At 39.4% G+C, this 19,312-nt stretch overlaps 2 protein-coding genes across 2 annotated transcripts; both read right to left on the minus strand.

The window, feature by feature from the left end:
* Positions 1 to 299: 299 nt before the first annotated feature.
* LOC116192296 (FIP1[V]-like protein) lies at positions 300 to 7,444 on the minus strand. The gene is made up of 9 exons (XM_031520811.1): positions 7,000 to 7,444; positions 6,715 to 6,896; positions 6,389 to 6,515; positions 6,169 to 6,237; positions 5,935 to 6,069; positions 5,726 to 5,827; positions 5,458 to 5,639; positions 3,366 to 5,094; positions 300 to 1,044 (listed from the first exon to the last, which is right to left on the minus strand). Exons 1-9 carry the CDS (start codon positions 7,318 to 7,320, stop codon positions 574 to 576), a joined length of 3,318 nt encoding a protein of 1,105 aa, XP_031376671.1. The 5' UTR covers positions 7,321 to 7,444; the 3' UTR covers positions 300 to 573.
* Positions 7,445 to 9,775: 2,331 nt separating this feature from the next.
* Positions 9,776 to 12,927, minus strand: LOC116195530 (receptor-like protein kinase ANXUR2). The gene has a single exon (XM_031524783.1). The coding sequence runs from the start codon at positions 12,497 to 12,499 to the stop codon at positions 9,878 to 9,880; it is 2,622 nt and encodes an 873-aa protein (XP_031380643.1). The 5' UTR covers positions 12,500 to 12,927; the 3' UTR covers positions 9,776 to 9,877.
* Positions 12,928 to 19,312: the final 6,385 nt, after the last annotated feature.

The raw sequence follows: 19,312 nt of genomic DNA on the forward strand, positions 1-19,312 counted from the left end.
ATGCTAACTACTTGAAATAAAATTTCTAATCACTGCATTTTTTTTCTTCTTTGTGATATCAGGAGCTGCTTGGTATGTGTTTTGCACATCAACTGCAACTGAATGGTTCGTCGATAATGCCAGTCAGACAATCGGGTTCGACGAGAATCGCTATAAATTATTTTGTTTGGAAAAATAGGTAACACGGATTCTGGGGGTTATACTGACTGACCTCCGTTGGGACCACGACCTGGTCTGGAAAGTCATCGAGTGAATGGATTCCTGTCCAAGTCTTACCGCACCAATACGACTTGTGGGAGTGCAAAGATTTATTACCTAAGGCATTGCAGTATTAACTTCGAGTAATCGTTTACAAGATTGCCTCGGCTAATGTCAGTAGTCGCATCGGAATCTTAACAAGAGCTTTTCCATGTTCAAGATCGGATGGGTGCCGGGACCTGAACACTTTTGTCAAAATTTTTCATACAACTCCGCCAAATACGGAAGGAACCCTGATGATTCTACTTGGCAACCCGGACCCCGTTGAAGTAAAGAAAGAATGAGAGTTGTTAGCATAACTGAAACAGTGAAACTCTAGAGTCTGCCCCACCGCCTCTTTCGAGCTGGTCTTTCAGCCCTTGCCCCAGCTGTCTCCACCTTTGAATCTACTTGGTCCTTCGATTTCCCTTCGGGTGCCTTGGACTGAGTTACAAGTTCTTTGAACCGCTCCCTCCTCCTCTCCATCTTCGCTAGTGTATCGAGCAACCTCTTCTCGTCAAATCCATCACTACCCTCACTAATCTTCGGTGTCTTTTCGGGATCAAACAGTTGCTTACTCACAAGGCCATGATTAGCAATTGGATCTTCCCCTTCAATCTGCCCCTCCTCGATTTCTTTTAAATGTCCATTCTTCTCATATATCGGGAACTTGTCGATCCATTTCCCATCATCATCTTGGTTCACTTCAGTCTTCACCGACTCTAACTTTGTAGCCTTCTCCTTCCTCTTGCCAACTTTTGAATCCTCATTAGCATTGCATATCACTTTACCAGATCTTCTTGGCGACTGCAAAAGTACATGGCCATGAGGGATCATCGCATCATATTGCACATAACTCGTAACCAAGAGCAAAGCAAATTCAGGAAACAAAGCGGATATATCAACCAGCATTTCAAGACGAGAATGCGACAAGACAAAAGCATCACACAAAATAAGAAAAACCACGCTCTCAGAATTCTACCTTCCACAACTTCTTCCCTCATTTCCCCCAAAAACTTGCATCATTTCCGAGAGCCTTACCTCATACTGCTCATGAACCTCCTCTCAAGATATTGACTTCTATAATTACATACTATATAAAGATTGAAAAATGAGAATGCAAAAATGCAAAGACACAAACATCAAGCAACACAGTTTGAGATATAAGCACCATATATTTTCTATAAGAATCAAAGGTAGCGAAAGCCAAACATCAACCAACTTTTCAAGATTCTAGATATCATTTTTTTTTTCTTTTCCCTTGGGCCAATCTTTTTTTTTTTGTTTTTTAATAACAAGAATCAACTATTTACAAGAGCCAATCCATGCTTTTTACTACAAAGTGGGTTGAGCTTCACATAAGTTTTATGCAGCAACAGTAATAATAATACCAGAAAATGTCATAAAAGCAAGAAATAATTTTTGCCACTACAAACTAAGCAACAATGTTAAGCAGGAGAACTCACTCGAAGATACTGCCACTTGAGATTAAAGAACAAAATCAGAGAAGCCATCACCTATTCCGATTTCTCTAATCATGAGCTGTCTTGAACTAATTACACATTATAAATTCAGCAGCAGTCCAAATAATTCTTCTGCAATTCAATCTTTTCTACAACATTCAACATTACCCCAATTTCATCATTAGCAGTAATATAGCATTTCTTAATTTTCAAGGCCATGACTGAGCATCTATCCCTCTAGGAAATAAACCCATTACCAAAAATCATGCATGCCCCTAGAAATGAAGTTTACAGCCTAAAAGCATGACCCAAAATCATCTTGCAAGCAGATGTATCTGTCATCATTCTTTATTCAATTAATGCTACCATACGTAATGGCACTGCAAAATATGTCAAAGAATGACCAACGAGTTAAAAGGGAATTCATACCAGCATATTCACGATGGAAGCACGAAGGTTGAATTTCAATGACATTTGCACTGAGCAAAGACGATGCAGGTAGTATAATGACCGTTGAGGCGTTGACAATTATGCGACTCTCACAATTAAAAAAACCATTTTATTTCTCAGCAAAATAAAAATAAATAGCATAACATAACATAACATAACATGCAGTATCACTCTTAAAAGGACAGCATACTGGTCTACCTGAAAAGCTTTCCAAGTGTATAATAATGTAAGGCAAGCACAAGATCAGATAATCCAACTCAAAAAAGCCTGACTAGCACAAAAGATATTACTACCGAAAAAAGTAGAACCATGTAAACAGAGATTAGTAGAAGTTCCAAAGAAAAAATTATGTTGTCTACAACCTAACCATGACCCAAGATGATTGAATTAAACAGGACATTCAAACTCCTATAAAAAAAAATGGTAGTCCATCTATAGTAACATCGCAAGCTCCACATATGAGGAAAGACTCAGACACATAACATAGTATAGAGAGAACACTCTACAAGTAAACATAAGCTACTCTGCGAATGCCTGCAAAAGAGAGAAGGAATCAAAAAAGTTTACAAACTACCATATTTCAGTTCCCTACTTTTGCTAACTCTCTTTCATAATGGTAGTGGTTTGGTATCTAGAAATCATCTAAAAAACACTGATCACACATTTCACCAAATTGTTTTGCAATTTTAAGAAGCAGCTAAAGTCCAAGATTCTGTTATTACACAAAGTCAACACTATTACAAGCATATGATATCATGTCGCTGCACTTAGAACTAAAACCAGCACCACAAAATCAAATACCTAACAGATCAGTTCCTTCAGATGCTTATATTACATGCAACAGAAACATAGAACGAAAAAATAAATGTGCATAATGAAGGAGGCCAATATTATTTAACAACTAACTGGCATATCCAGCAGAGAACAGACACTGCTTGAAATACAATTTTAATGAGCTTAGTTCATATCCATTAGGTTTCAAGAGTCACTCTAATATGAGGGGTTATGCTGACAATCAAGCACCACTATGTATAGCCTGATAAAAAATCAAGTACCACTACATAGGAAAGTAGAAAACCTTTCAAGATGAAATAAAAAGTAACTTTGGACCATAATGACCATATTCATAGAAAGCTTTTTCCAGCATAAATGGGTACTTATATATACACAAAATTTTCCATACAAGGTTGTAAACCTTAGCTTCCACAACTTTACCTTTTCTTCACTGACATATAAGTCAACTGAGCCTTTAGAACATGACACTGTCTTCTCACTCATAACCTTATCAATAAAACCTCTATTTACATGGCAGGCGTCACTTTCTTCTCTCATCATTTTATCCAGGCCTTGCTTTGCTGCCATACCGTTGTCAAATATCCCACCATTCATGAAATTTTTCAACTGATCTGTTGCATGTCTTGAAATCCTACTGTTAAAAGATGACGCCTCTTCTAGCTCAAGTTCATCATGTTGATTCCTAGAAGATGATTCATCCTCAGTTAAATGCTGAAATTTAGACTTCACATTGCTTCTCGTTCTCCCACAGTAACCCCGGCTTGTGGGAAAAGCAGCATACCTGGGGCCAAAACCAAACAAACCAGGGTCGCTTCTTTCATCACCAAAGCATTGTCTTTTCTTTCTCCCATATCTTCTAATTGATTGTGAATCATATGAGTCGTCAATTGATGACTTTAGATCACGTCTCATTTCAACTATTTGAGGGTCTCTTCCTCGCTCGGAGGAGAAGGAACCCCAATCCACAAAACCCTGATATTCATCTTCAAAATCCATATCCCATGATCCATCCCCAACCAATGGGCTTCCACCTCTATAACCCTCTCTCTTTCTAAAGTAGTTCACTTCTGTACTTGCAGACAGTCCTCTTCTGTAGCTTCTGTCCAAAGAACCCTGATCTCTGTCCCTATAATGTGTTCCATATTTATCTTGCATAATGTCATTGTCATATTCATGCCCCAAAAAATGATCATGTTTGTTGTTTCTACTCTTCAACCTGATTTCTTCAGAATCTATTCCCGATGGAGAATGAGTTCTTATGGAAGCATGCGGCAAATAATGCAAAACCTTGCGGTCCCTAGAAGATAAGGAATCCCTATCATCAGCATATTTTCTACATGTGCGAGTATAACCCCTTTCCTGATCTTTTCTGTCCATACTATATCTTGTACCACCATTTATTTCCCTTTCATTCAAATGTCTCCTAAAGCGTGGATACATTTCATCTCGTAAGATGGCATCACACTTACTATAGGAAAATCCCTCATAAACATTCCGAACACGCTTATCAGTCAACATTTCAACACCACTTTCTCTTTTTGTACTATAATATGAAGAAAGTTCTTCATTATAACGGTCAATGAAGTGTTGCCTTTCGCTCCACCTTTTGCAATCAATTTGCCTGTAATCCGAATCAGATAGGGTCCCATAATCTGAGGTGGGCGATGCAACACCATCACTCACACCATAAGTCTTCCATTTAGAAGAGTATGTATGCCTCCTATCACGGTAATCTTCCTCTTGATTCATAGCTTTCTCCCTCGGATAATTTCTTACTCTAGCCGGCTTGCGATGCGATTCAACTGAGTAATCTGATTTATCACATAATGGTGACCTTATTAGGTGAATATGATCACTTCCAACATCATCAGAAAGACCATCCTTAGAAACTTCAGAATCACTTTCGAACAAAGATGAAGACAAGGTTAGTCTAGTCCGTTCTACCATAGATGCTTCATTCTCCACCAAGCATGGATTTTCCACACATGGACTCCCATAGACCCCTCCATTGATAGTCACACTTTTGAGAGTTTCAACATTTCCTTCTGAAGTTTGAATGTTGATGTGGCTGTGACAAGCTACATCGGAGAGTTTTTCCATGTCATGATCAATGGAATCCACCTTAACCACATTGATATGCCCAGTACACCTGACAAAATTGAAGTAGAAAATTCAGCTCCAGTGACTTTAAGCAATTCAGAAAGGTAATTGCTATGACTTGATATGGTAACGACATGAGAAATGTCATGTATTATAACCATCAATGTTTCGTAGCCGGAATAATTATCTATGCAAGAATGATGAAGATAACTAGCCTAACTGAATCCATAGGACCCGCATTCTTTTATCAACAAAACAGCCCATCCGAATTATTTGCATCATTGGAGAGTTTGGATAAAACCTTACCATGTGTTCAATAATTACCTTAAAGAGAAATTTCAGAAAATGACAACTTTAGCCCCAGAAATTAGCCTTTGTGAGATCGAAATGCAGGTTCAGAAATATTTAGTACCTTACAGGACTGCATAAATCCTTTGACCTTTTAGTTTTGTCTTCTAGAAAATCAGCAGATACTTCGTTCTTGTCTATATGGACTCCCATTTGTCCAGAAGTCTCAAGGGTATTACCCTGTTGCCACTCAACATCATTTTGTCCTGAACAAGAAGGTTCCTCAGGGAAAATCTGCAAAGGAATCTGCCCAATACATGGATGGTCGAAAATCAATTATAGAGTCATGACTCTTGACTATTGTAAGCAGAAGTGACTTAGAGAGAACAGACCTCTATTACAACGTCTGAGTCGAATGTGCGTGCATGTCTTAGAACTATGGATGGTTGGCGTTCTCCAACACTATTTTGAACCTCAATTGGTTGCCCCTTTTCCTGCCACAATCATGCCAATGTAGAACCACAACTTCAGCCAAAGTTTAAAAAGCACCAACTACATGACTATCTTGAATCATCATGTAAGAGAATCTATCTGATCATACCTCCATCAACTCATTGGCTTCCCTGTCTGCAAGTTCTTTTGAGTGAGAAATTATGCACTGCTCCAAAGTTTGGGCAACCCCATCAGCCGTCTCTACTTGAACATATTTTTCATGATAGATGCCTCTTTCACACACCTGATCATAAGTCAAAGAGCCAAAAGAAAATCAACAGAAAGATCATAATTGACACCTAATTTTAAAAGCAGATTAACAAAAAACAATCTGAGAAGGTACCTTTATAGGATTTAAAGCCTCAACAACTGGGATTCTGGTCCCGAAAGATGTTCGATGCCTCAATTGCTCCTGAAATTAATTTTCAGTGTGAGAATTTTATTTCTTAATTGGATAATATTGAAAGGGATAAAGCCAGTTGCAGAAAAATATCAATATGCACTTTCAGAACAAAGAAACATAGCTAACCAGGGGAAAAAATTCAGAAGAGAGTTAAAATTACCACGGAATTGCAGTATGCTTTCCAACTCTCTTCGTCAAGTCCAAAGTTGAAATAATCAGTTATATCAGCTCCAGGATACCTCCATGGCTTCACCTTGAAAGCATCAATATTGACATGAAATATACTCCTGAAAAAATATTTTATATGTACATATATTAGTTGGGTTATATGGTCTTTCAGAGAGTGACAAGACTATGAATTTGAACATTAAAGAGAAGAACCGGAACCCAAGATATCATCAACCTTAAGCAATGTCTGACTTCTAAAGTTGCAAATGAAAGAACAGTGTGTACATAGGTAAAGTAATCATGATTGGATTAACTGACCTGTGCCGCGGAAGAGTGAAATTATATCCATTTTGAGGCCCAAAAGACCTGACTGGAGCACGAAATCGAGAAGTCTGGCTAATGTTCTTATTGTAATCGTCCCCATTATCTTCCAACGGGACTCCGTCTGATCCAGTCGTATTCAGAGAGCTCGGAAATGCTAACCCAGAAGGTCTTTTGAACTGCAATACAACACAACATCGAGAAATTCAGCGGAAAGGACCGCCTCAATAAACCATTACTATAGGGCAACAAAATGTGAAGTACGCATTGGTGGCAAATTACCGCATCATAATCATCACCGTCGGCGCCATTCTCGCCATCAGCAGAGCCACCTCCAGCTCCATTTCTAGGAACAACCTTGCAGTCCTCATCGTTCAGGACAATGTTCAAGTCATCCTCGCTCTCGCAGTCATCGTCGTCGTCATTGGACCGAGGCGACTCACCTGGACTGGAGACAGAACTCTTAGCACCAGACGCCGGGGGCCCTGCGGCGGAGGTTGGTGGAGTTTGCTCAAGTGCAGTGGCGGCGCCGATGGCGGAGCTCACCTGGAGCTCGACGTCTGCGTACAGTTCTCCGAAGTCGTCGTCTTCAATGACGTCCATTGACTATGGACGGACTGCGGAGGACGGGAGACGTTACTTTGGGAGCGCCAAAACCCTAAACACCGCCATTAAACCCTGCGCTTCCATTGAAGTGGGCGTGAGACTCTGATACAGAGATAGTGAGTGGGAGCATCAGACGTACATGCCAGGATGATGAAGTCAAAATTGACCTCCTTGTGGGCCCGGGCTTCCATAATGGGGACTATTGGGCCGGGCCATAACGGGCCCGATCCAGCCCAAAAGTGGCCATCTGTGAGTGATTTTAATCTTTTTGCTCTTGAGAAAGGTGTGGAGGACAGTTTGCATGAATCAACTCTCATTTGTTTGGGAAAACTGAAACTTATCTGCCGGATCATTGAATTGTTATAGGTCATGGTCTCGTGGTGATATCGGCAATGCCGGTTAGGCAATATGCAGCTAGAGCCGACTACTTCCCCCAGATAGACAATATGGTGATCGAGCTAGCTAGTTAAGGCAGCAATCAGCAAAAGATCGCGGACGTTGCAGTGTTGCCCGTGGTGCATACAGCCAAACCGTGCTTGTTTCGTCATTTGAGCTCAAGAAATGCACAGCCAAAGCCATTCGATGCGAAATTGACTGTCCATTTTGCGATCAGATCATGCTGAGTTTATTATTCGTCGAAGCATTCTTTGGTCGGTGTTTTTGCAAATAAAGGAAATATTTCTATTTCAATTCCACTCGATTTCTATAATTTCTTCAAAAAGAAAAATTGCATCTCGTGACATTAAGCAAGATGGAAGCATAAAGTCGTTGGGCTCTTTGACCATTTTTATCTTTATTTTATTTTCTTAAAAACTGATCTCTTTGACCAGTTGTATTTTTGTAAAAATGAAAAATAAATATTATTTTTATTTTGAGTGACTTTGTTAAAAAAAATCTCCTATAAATATACATATCACCCCAAAAAAATTTCTACACAATTTCCATTCATCCAAATTCATCTTTCTACTTCCTCTCTCCCGAGAAAAGAATGAACTCCAATGAAAACCTAAATTCAAACTTCCCGAATCCAAATTATCAATTCCCTTATTATTAACCCCAAATTCAATTTTTCCCTCAAGTTTCACAATTTATGGGGGTTCAACTTCAGGATTAGCAAGTGTTGGGGGTTCATCTGATCAATCTCCTAATTTCACCTCAACATCATAATTCAATCAATTTCGTCAACAATTCTGTCATGCTATCGACCTCGACAATAGCGTGCAAGAAGTTCAATAACCTAGCCGCCAGAATCGACTATAGTCATGGGAAAAGGATGACATGATGATCAACGCATGGTTGAATATGTCACAAGATCCTATTAAGGGCACCGACCAAAAGATTGATGCATATTGGGATCAGGTGTACAACTATTGCAAGCAAAACAACAATTCCTTGTAGACCAAACAAATAATGGCAATGAAGAAACGATGGGCATCATCAGCTCAGCTGTTAAAGGTTTTGTGGGATTTTACCGAGAAGCAAATGGTCAGCGTCAGAACGGGTGGAATGAAGACAACGTAATGGATTTGGCTCGTACGCCCTAGTCAGTAAAGCATGTGAAGGACCTCACTTTTGAGAGGCACTGAAATATCCTCAAACACCACAAACAATGGAAAGTTCCTGATACTAGTAATGGAAGTTCAAAGCGAGCTGAGACAAGTGCCTTTGGGGCGTACTCGACTTCGTCAAACCTCGAACAGCAATGATCATGGAAGTGGTTGTGGGGTCTCCGTTGCGTCATCCTCAAGGCAACAAAGCAGTGAAGAGGAAGAGTAAGGGAAAATCGAATGCATCCATTGGACTTGCTTTCGAGGAAGAAGTGGAAGCATTAAAATTCGAACAAGCAAGTCAGAAAGATTTCTTAAATGAATTGAAGGCCCTCAAGGACAAGGAGCTCGAGTTGGAAACTCAAAAATGGGAGAGGGACATGCTTACTATAGACACATCAAACATGAATGAACTGCAACGTGCTGCAATGGATAATATTATCAAAAAAATTATGACTAAGTATAGCCAATCATGCTAATTATGTAATCGTGGTAATTATGAAATCGTGGTAATATTTATTATTACTAAGTTTTATTTAATTAATTAAATAACTTTTATTTAACGTAATTAATTTTGAATTAATTTTTTCATTTATTTAAAATTTATTAATTAATTTATTTTAATTAATATAATTAGTTTTAAAAGATTAAATAGTTGTGTGGATCCCATTGGCACCCAAATGGAGTGTCAACATTGGAGTGAATTTGTGAATGGGGATGTCTGTACTACTACTTTTCATCACGTGGTGTCGATGTGGCAAGGAAGGGGCCCAAATTGACACTCATCTTAGTGCTTAGCATTGGACTTGCTCTAATTACATAGCGATATATGGAATAAAATTTTTACAAATTCACAAAAAAAAAATCTGATTAATATTTTACATTTTTACTTACATTTTTGTAATTCTAGCCTCTATCTCTATCGCCCCGAAAGGATATTCTAAGCAAAAAACATAATTACATATATGACAAAAAGCCCTCAAAGAGTAAAAGCTATGCTCAGTATCTCATCTCCCAGTAGGATTCACTATTTGTGAAAACACCGGCGGGTGTTCATCGTCGTCAGGCTCTTCCACGCTCACTGTGCTACTATCCTCATTGATGTTTATCGTCGACATGTGCATGTAACGGTCGTTGCTCGCTTTATTCTCCACTGCCAGCCTCACCCCGTCGGGGTTGTCATCCAGCTTGAGGGCAAACTCAAGGTTCCAGAGCACGTCCCCCATTGAGGGCCGGTCGTAGCCATGGTCGCTCAGGCACTTCTCAGCTGTCTCGGTGAACTTCTTGAAGCATTCCGGACTAATCTGGCCCCGGAGGTGCAGGTCAATGATCTCCTCTAGGGTTCCCTTCTTGTGGCAGAGTCGGGCCCAGTCGGCCAGGCTGACCTGCTCCTTCGGCAGGCTGGGGTTGAGAGCGGGCCTCGCACAGAGGACCTCAAAGAGGACAACCCCGAATGAGTACACGTCGGATTTCTCTGTCAGTTGTTGGCGCCTAAAGTATTCTGGATCCAGGTAACCGAAACTGCCCTTCACGATGGTGCTCACATGGGTCTGGTTTAGGTTCGGGCCGGTCTTGGATAGCCCAAAGTCGGAGACCTTCGCCACCCACTTCTCGTCCAGCAAGATGTTCGTGGTCTTCACGTCCCGATGGATAATCGTGTGCTTCGCCCCGGTGTGAAGGTAGTGAAGCCCTCTAGCGGCTCCAATGCAAATCTCTAGCCTTTGCTTCCACGGCAAGGGAGCATTGTTGCTCTTATAGAGGTGCTCCCTCAATGTGCCATTCCCCATATAATCATAAACCAAAATCATCTCATCATTCTCCTCACAAAAGCCAATCAAGGACACCAAGTGCTTGTGCCTCAATTTCGAGAGCATCTCGATCTCCGTCTGGAACTCGTTGATGCCCTGCTCGGACGAAGGGTTCGACCTCTTGATAGCCACCTTGGTCGAACCCCCATCAATGACACCCTTGAAGACCTTGCCAAACCCTCCCACCCCAATCACCTGTGACTCATCGAAGTCCTTCGTTGCGTGCCTGATCTCCGATAGTGAGAAATGCCGGCACAGGCTCCCTGCCAGGGATGAGAGGTGGCTGCTAGCGTTGCTCTTGCCTGAGCTTGTTGATTTGCTCGTGCTCGTCGTGGTGTAGGAACTCCCATAGAGCGGCAACCAATTACCGACGCGTGAGTCCGCCGTCCCACTTCTCGACCCTCTACTTTTCTTGCGGCGGATGACAAAGAAAACCGCGACAACTACCACGAAACCTGCAAAGGCTCCCACCACCCCACCGACTACTGGGCCCTGCTTGGAGGAACTCGAAGGAGAGAAATTCTTTGCAGCGTTAGCCTCTGCCTTTACAAGCATAGGCGATGGGACGGGGTTGGGGCCTGCCAAATTCCCGCCCGTGTCGTTAACCTTAAAGATCTCCAGCCCGTTGAGGATTGAATCGTAGTATTCGGGTTTCATCGACACACTCGGGTGCAGTGCCACCCACAATGAATCGTCCCCAGCTCCATCACTAGCATAAGTTGCATAGTCCTTGTACACAGGCACTCCCTGCGATCCGGACCATGCAATCACATCGGCCGATGCCTGAGCTGTTTGATTGTTTACGAAAATATCGAACACCCTTTGATTGATCTTATCCCGCAAGTACTCGCAAAAATGGAACCTAACTACATATGTGAAGTTAGCATCAATGGGGAACACCCAAGACAGATTGGAGTTCTGAGCAACTTCCGGGTCAGGCCCCATCGTCCTTGCCGTGCTGTACACATCGAGAGGCGCGATATATTCAGGAACATCCTTAGAGTACCGAATCGTGACATTCTTGTCAGCTTGAGAAGTGACCCCAATTGCAGCCCCGAACAAGTAAGGTGTGTCATCATACCAAATCCTGGTAAGCCCCGAATCATCCGTTGATGGAATGTACTGTCCCCCGACATTGAGGCGGAACATTGTTTGCAGCGACGAGGTCATGAGATCAACGGACTGGTCCTTGAACCCAACCATCTCGGGCTCTGTCTGAAACAGGTCAGGCATTGAAATCACCTCAATGCCATTCACGAACGCGTAACTGTGAGCCGAAGTAGGCATGAAGGTGATCTTGAGGGTCCCGGATGCAATCGGGGCGAGTGAGAATTCCCGTATAATATACGCTTGGGTGAGAGCCAGGGCCGTGATCGAAGCGCTAAAGTTTCGGAGGAGGGTGAGCTCGTTGGCGGCGACTGCAAAGTGAGATTCTGTTGGGTCGAGATCGCTGTAAGTTGATGGGTAGAAGTGGAGGCGAAGCCATAGGCGGGATTTCGAGGAGACCTGGAACTGATACGAGGATTCAGCCGTGAAGATCCGGGCGGACATGTAAGGGACCGCGGATGGCAGCGATGGGTCCTGTGACTGCGCCACGGCCGAAACCGAATTCAAACGGGCAGAGGCAAGGAACTTGGCATCGGGGAGCCAGGTCCGTTTGTTGGCATCAGTCCCTTTCGTCTTGGAGCCGCAGGTGACTACATACGATGTGGAGTTAGGCTCCGAGGTTGCCCCGAGTACACGAACAAAGTTTTGTTCAAGGATTAGCAATACAATAGCAAGGCAAAACAAGAGATGGGTATCGGAATTGGATGGTTTCATAGCTAGGCAGCTGGTTGAGGATCAGAAGATCAAGGGAGCTTGGGGGCAAGGAAACAGAGGAAACAGGGGAACGAGAACAAAAGAACATGGGAAAATGTTCTCCTGTGCTCATCAAAACAGAAAATAGGGAGAATATATTCGATCTGCCTCTGTTGATAATCCGACAGGAGCCGAATCCAAGCAGTGGAAACCAAAGGAAAATAGAAAAACAAGTTGTCGAAGAAAGTTTCTTTTTTTTTTCCTTTTTTTTTTGGTTTTTCCTTTTCTGGGGGCAATTTTTCTCTCACTCTATGCGTTTTTCTATGTGATTTTCAGTTTCCTATTTGGGAATGCAATTGGGACGGTTGGCAGAGAGAAACGGAAATTGGATAACTGATAAACTATTTGACAATGATCGTTAGGTTAATTAAAGAACGGTTACTGCAGAGCAGGAAAAAAATTACTAATTCATTAGTTAATTAATTAACAAAATAAACTGTAAATAAATTAATGAGTTAATCAACGGATAAAGATGTGGCAATTATAACGGATAAATATTTTTCATGTGATTATAACAGTCAACTGTCAGGTGTCAATTCTTTTTTTTTAAAAAAAATTTAATTTGTTTTTTCCGCATATGGATGGTTTGTATAATTCCATTGTGAAATAGCATAAAAAATTCTTTTAGCAAAAATTAATTATCCTTCAAGAAAAATAATAAAGGAATAACTGCCAAAAGAAAAAGTTATTGGCAGGACTTCAAAGAAATAGGATAAACGAAAATTACTATGGTTGATTCAACAGTTTTTGATCCAGATCGAGATACGGTACAGTAGCCCTTTAGTCGAGTCGTACTCTATTATGCATCGACATGCATGTATCCACTTTGACAGGCCACCGTAAGATGAATTTGATTATTGACGATGGATTACTATAGACTGAGTTCCATGAACATAGCAGCTCTGTAAGCCTGTCTATTCAAGATCGAGCTTCCTTCTTTAATAAATGCTCATGGCACGAGATAGACCAAATATATGCCAGTGGGTCACCTTCTTCAATCGAACCAAATGGAAATATGACACAAACTTTCATTTAGATGGAAGAAACCGATGGATCCGGTCAAAATCATTCTCGTTACTTAACGGGGAAACTATTTCTCGAACATCAAGAGATAGTTTGTTTTTAGATATGATTGCAGAGACTCCGATTTTCATGACATCGAATCCGTGAATGTAGAGACGAATTATTGATCCATGCTACAACATAACATGCAAAGATAGTCATCCGCACATGAAATCTGGAAGAGATAATAATATGCCAGGTGGTATATTTTTCCTTCCCTTAAACGGCAAGTTTAAATGTTAACGGACCATATCACCAGCAAGGAATAATTATTTGCATTTTATAATGGGCGAGTATTCTTGTTGAAGGTTATTACACAATGCAATTCATAAAAGAAATCATTGTAGTACATCAAGTATTTGTCTAGTTAGGAGAGGCTATTCAAAAGGTGCATCAGAATATCAAAAGTAACTGAGAGATATATTTGGAGTATTTATTCGAAATCAATTATTATAGTGGATTTTGTGAAAATCCAAACTAATACATATATTTATTTATTATTGCAATGACTTTGAGATTCCTTGGTTGCCAGGTAAAAATATGTGTTATTTTCATATACTCGACATTTAAGGCATTAGGAAAACTATTGCAAATGGTTTGTTAGAAAAGTAAGTTTTTCATAATCATTAACAATCAAGGTTTCATTTGGTTTTTGTCATGTTAAAGTCTGGTAATGCATCAAACTTGGTCAACTATTGGGACCGAGTTTGAGGAGTTACACATTATGGTAAGTATGATATTTTGAATTTTATTGTCATATTTAGCATAATAAAATAAAAAACGTACCATGATCTTGATATCAAATAGCCGCTGTCGCACTTGATCTCGATCTCCAACTAAGAGGTGCACATCGAGTAGAGGTATAATATGACAATGATGAATCCTGAATAAAGCCTCAATCACGAAGATAAAATCATGTGTGGCACATGTATCTATCAAAAGTAAAAGAATTTTCTTAATAACATTATTCATTATGAAGAAATTATCATTATTCATTACTCATGGAGATTAGATAGTCTGGGTTCTCAATTTGAGACTCATAATGAATGATGCGGCAATTGGGGCTTGTGATAGTAGGTTTCTTATATGTCATTTATGCTTTTATAAGGTGTGTTGTGCTAGCATCCTTTTTGCCCAGCCAAGAACAAGCAAGAATTTGGGTAGTTTTCAGACTTCTAATTAAGTAAGTCCATTCCCGTATTTCAAATCAATTTGTTGGGCACTAGGTTCTTTATAATTTATTTTATGTTTGGTTCCAGGAGAATTATTAGTGTAAATCGGTTTATATCTTGGTTGGCTATCCTAAACAGATAAATTTATCTTCAAATTAAGGAAAGGTTATTAAGTTTAGGATGTCTAGTTGATGCTCCTTTTATTCCTTAGTAGTAGAGACTCACAATAATATTTTCTTCAGTTGTGAATTTACCAAGGAAGTTTAAAATTCCCTCCTAATTTCGAAGCTGCATTTTCCAGCAAATTGGGGGTTCGACAAAGCTACATAATGAGAAACTACTTCCCAAACATCAAGAGATAGTTTGAGTTTAGATATGATTGTGGAGACTCCGATTTTTACGACATCGAATCCGTGAATGAAGAGACGAATTATTGATCCATGCTACAATATAACATGCAAAGATCTTTATCCGCACATGAAATTTGGTAGAGATGATAATATGCCAAGTGATATATTTTTCCTTCCCTTAAATGGCAAATTTAATCGTTAATGGGCCATATCACGAACAAACAAAAATTATTTGCATTTTATAATGCCCGAGTGTTCTTGTTGAAGGTTATTACTGTATGCCTTCTTCTTGTGACTGGTGTGTGATCTAGTCTACCTATGTTTTCCTTCTACTCTAAACAATATATTTGGGTCTAAAATTATTTTGCTAATTATGAAATTTATATTTTTGGTTACAGATTTATATTATATGCATTTTCAAATTTTACTTGGTTATATAAAACATTATTATTCTGATACTATGTAAACAAATTTCGAGGACGAAACTTTAATTAGTGGAGGAGATTGTGAAACCTGCTAATTAATTTTAAACATGTATACATGCACTTACACATACTTATATATGTTTATCATATATTTTATGTGGCAGGAAAAAAAAAAAAGTTCTATGGGGTCCACGTGGTCTTGAGACCACCCCATTTCCCACCGCCAAACATATTTCATTTCATTTGTTCATTCTTTTCCCTTTTTGGCTCTGTATTTTTCTGGGCGGGGTGTCGAAGAAGAAACAAGGGAAACGGAGAGGATGGAGAGGAGGGGAAACGGGAGAAACTTCCAGAGAAGTAGCAAGAAGCTCCGTGCATGTCCGCGAAAACCCGACTCCACAATCATCTTCCCTCCTCCGACCTCTGTTTTTTTTTTTTGTACTTATTATTTCTCTGTTCTTCTTTTTCTCCATCTCTGGTCACAACAAATCTGCCGAGCAAAGACGAGAAAAATCATATTTCAAATTCAGATAAAAAAAAACCCTATGTTTAATCTTCTTTCTGATCAGTTACTAGAACCCCGTGTTTATCCCTTTGGTTTCAGTTAATGGGGTCTACGTTCGAGCCTTGACTTGTGCGCAATATTAGTTAAAAATTTGATAAAGCTTTGTGTATGTTACGAACTTAAGTGCGTATAGATGTGCTTGTGTGCTTGTAAACTATGGATAGTTCATGGTGCTTGAGTTCGCTTGATTTTAGGTTTTTTTGTTTCCCTTGAATTGATGGTTTCCTTGGGTAGGGGATTGCTGGTTCGAGTTCATTGCAGCTGAGGTTGGGGTCGGATAATAGAAATAGGTTTTATGCCAGTGGGTACTATGAAATTGGGTAAATTGCCGGCTTGCTAAGATCGGAATTGGTCTTCTTATAACTGAATGAAGCACGTTCTGATAGATTGGAGTGATGCGATTGTAAGAAATGCTAGTAAAGGAAAGGTTGTTTGCCTTTATTTTGTTCGTTGGAGTTAGCCTATATAGATTACTCTAGCAACGTCCGAGACCCGAGCTGCCTGTGTGTAATGGCTCAGTTATGTGAATTAGTTTACTGTTGCTTTCTGTTGTCAGTTACTAATATGTAACGGGGATGAAACGCTGGTGCTCATTTGTGGGATTTCCATTTGGGGTTTTTAGTCATTGCTGTTTGCTGACTATATGAAGTGGACGATTTACATACAAAATTAATGCTGACATTTTGCCAATGGGCTTCTCTGTAACTCTGGAGTTATTGGCATGAGCTTTCACTAGCTGTAACTATATCATTTGACATGGTCAAGTTGTGGTCACCTTTTCAGTAATTTGCTGTTATTCCTTTATTTTGGTGCAACTTGCAATTCATGGGCTGCATCTTAGCAATTTTCCCCATTTACATTGACAAATGGAAAGTGAAAGTGGAATTGTTATTGTTCTCATGCTTTGCTCTGAATTGCCTAGATAGTTATGGCCAGTACATCCATTTCTCGACTTTGTTGGGCTGCTAAGTTATCAATTGTTAATCCAGTTTAGATAAGTTAATGTAGTTTAATGAACTAGATTGTAATATATGTTGGGGTGGAATTTGCTATAAGAAGTTGACTTCTTGTCTTTTATTACTTTATGGGTTGGATTCTTCTGTATGGAACGTATAGCGGCCGTTTCAATTGGCATGGTTAAATTGTAGGCTCCTTTGATCTTTCAAGGCCATGGGGGTGTGATTTGGCAATGTGATACCTATCAATAAAATTAGTATGTTTTATAAATTGTTTTCTTGATATGCTTATGATTTATTGGAGCCGAGGAGACTTGAGACTATACTCCTGGAAGGCTCAACTCATCGAGTTATCTTTTTGAGGGGTCCCGTGAGTACTCTATTCTCTTGTAAAATGATGTATTATAGTTATATAAATTATTGAAGAAAAATATTGTGATAGTTAGAGATTAAGAAATTGGTCTTGCTATGTTGTGTGAATTGATTTGAGAGATGTTGCATTTTATGTTTCATTTTAATAAGTGATATGCAGTGTGATTGTGAACGCTGATTGTGATGATAACTTGCTGCCATTGTACTGTGATTGAGATTGTGTTTGTGTATGATGATATATGAGGTGAGATGGCATTGTTGCAATTGTTTATGCTTGTGATTGTTGTTTGATTATAGCTATGAGACCGCTGATCCGGCATGATACAAAAAGGGACGCTTAGACCGCTAATCCGGCGGGATACAAAATGGGATGCCTAGACCGCTGATCCGGCGGTATATAAAATGGACGCCTAGACTCCTACTGCCGGAGGATAATGGGCAGCCCCCGCTTATGAGACATGGATATTGGGAGTTGATGATGATATAAATGAGATGTACGGGGTCACGGTACCGTCATAACTCTGTTGCGAGGAAATGCAACCCTATGGCTATATTGATTGGTTATGTTGTCTATTGTTTGTCTGGTATAATTGTTGAGATTACTAGAGATGTGATGATTGTTGAGATTGCTGGAGATGTGATGAATGTTGAGATTGTCTGAAATTGTTCTGTGAAAGCTGTGTTGTTACTAGAGCTTGATTTAGTTAGTGTATGAGTGTTGAGTGGTGCTGAGTTAATGATTAATTATAATATTATTATATGGTTATAAAGATAATTCAGTGTTTAAGAATGAATTTAGTAATTATTTGTATGTATTGTATAATATGCTGTGTTAGTGAATTAAATGACGGACTTGGTTATACTAGTATTATCTATAGGAATATTTGGCTGCTTAAAAATATATTTATTTCTTAATATTAATTCATTTTACTTAGGAATATAGCTCACGCCCTGCATATGTTTTTTTAGATGAGCTAGGAGCTAGAATAGTAACACATGAGAACTTTTTGGATATTGAGGATCAGTTAGAAGAACTAGGTAGGAACCTTAGTTATTAGATAAGTATTCTTTTTATATAGAATGTACTTAATATGTTACGACCTGAAACTTTTGTTTAGTTGGTTTAGTGAGGTAGTTTTGTTGGAATATATCTATCAATAAATATATACATGTGAAAACTTGCTAGATCGGTTATATATATAGATTGGAAAATTTATGGAAACAAGTCTTTATATGACTAGTGTATGTGATAATGGATATCGAGGTAAGATCGGAGAAACTCTGCCGAAATATCGAGTCGTGACACTTTTAGGTTGTTTTAATATAATCTTTATGTTGCGTTTGGTTTTATAGTAGGATTTTAAAATCAGATTTTGATTTTGAAAAAGAATGGCATAAATGGGACTCATCTTTTGACTTTATATGAATTATGTTGTTTTGTTGTGAAAAAAAGTGGTATAAATGGGACTCACTCTTTGATTTTGTATGAGTTATTTTATTTTGTAGTAGGTAGAATTAAGTTAGAATTGTGATTTTAAAATAATACCCTAAAACCAAACAAGGCAACTATCTTCACTGTACTCAAATTCAATTCGAAATCTTTTCTTCATTGAGAAAATAATAAATCTCACTCTCGTGGAGCGCCAATTGCTTGAAACCGTATCGATCATATCATAGATCTGAAAATATGTATTGATCATGTGTCTCTGGTTCCTCCACGAAAGGAAAAAGAAATTAAATCCATGGATAGATTGAATTGAACGTTGAAACCAAATTTTATGGGGGGAGGCCAACCCCACATTGATCCCTACTCCCACCTACCCCTAACCAAACACCAAACCAACAACAGCTACTATATTTTGCCCGCACGCC

This window comes from Punica granatum, chromosome 1 (genome assembly GCF_007655135.1).
Source record: "Punica granatum isolate Tunisia-2019 chromosome 1, ASM765513v2, whole genome shotgun sequence".
Taxonomy (NCBI): Eukaryota; Viridiplantae; Streptophyta; class Magnoliopsida; order Myrtales; family Lythraceae; genus Punica; species Punica granatum.

Bases quoted from the DNA above. Each gene is read 5' to 3' on its own strand.
- LOC116195530 (XM_031524783.1), bottom strand. From the start codon at position 12,499: ATGAAACCATCCAATTCCGATACCCATCTCTTGTTTTGCCTTGCTATT.
- LOC116192296 (XM_031520811.1), bottom strand. From the start codon at position 7,320: ATGGACGTCATTGAAGACGACGACTTCGGAGAACTGTACGCAGACGTC. The intron at 6,897-6,999 runs GTAATTTGCCAC...GTTGTATTGCAG, and splicing joins ACGGTGATGATTATGATGCG to TTCAAAAGACCTTCTGGGTT. The intron at 5,640-5,725 runs GTCTGTTCTCTC...TGTATTGGGCAG, and splicing joins ACTCAGACGTTGTAATAGAG to ATTCCTTTGCAGATTTTCCC.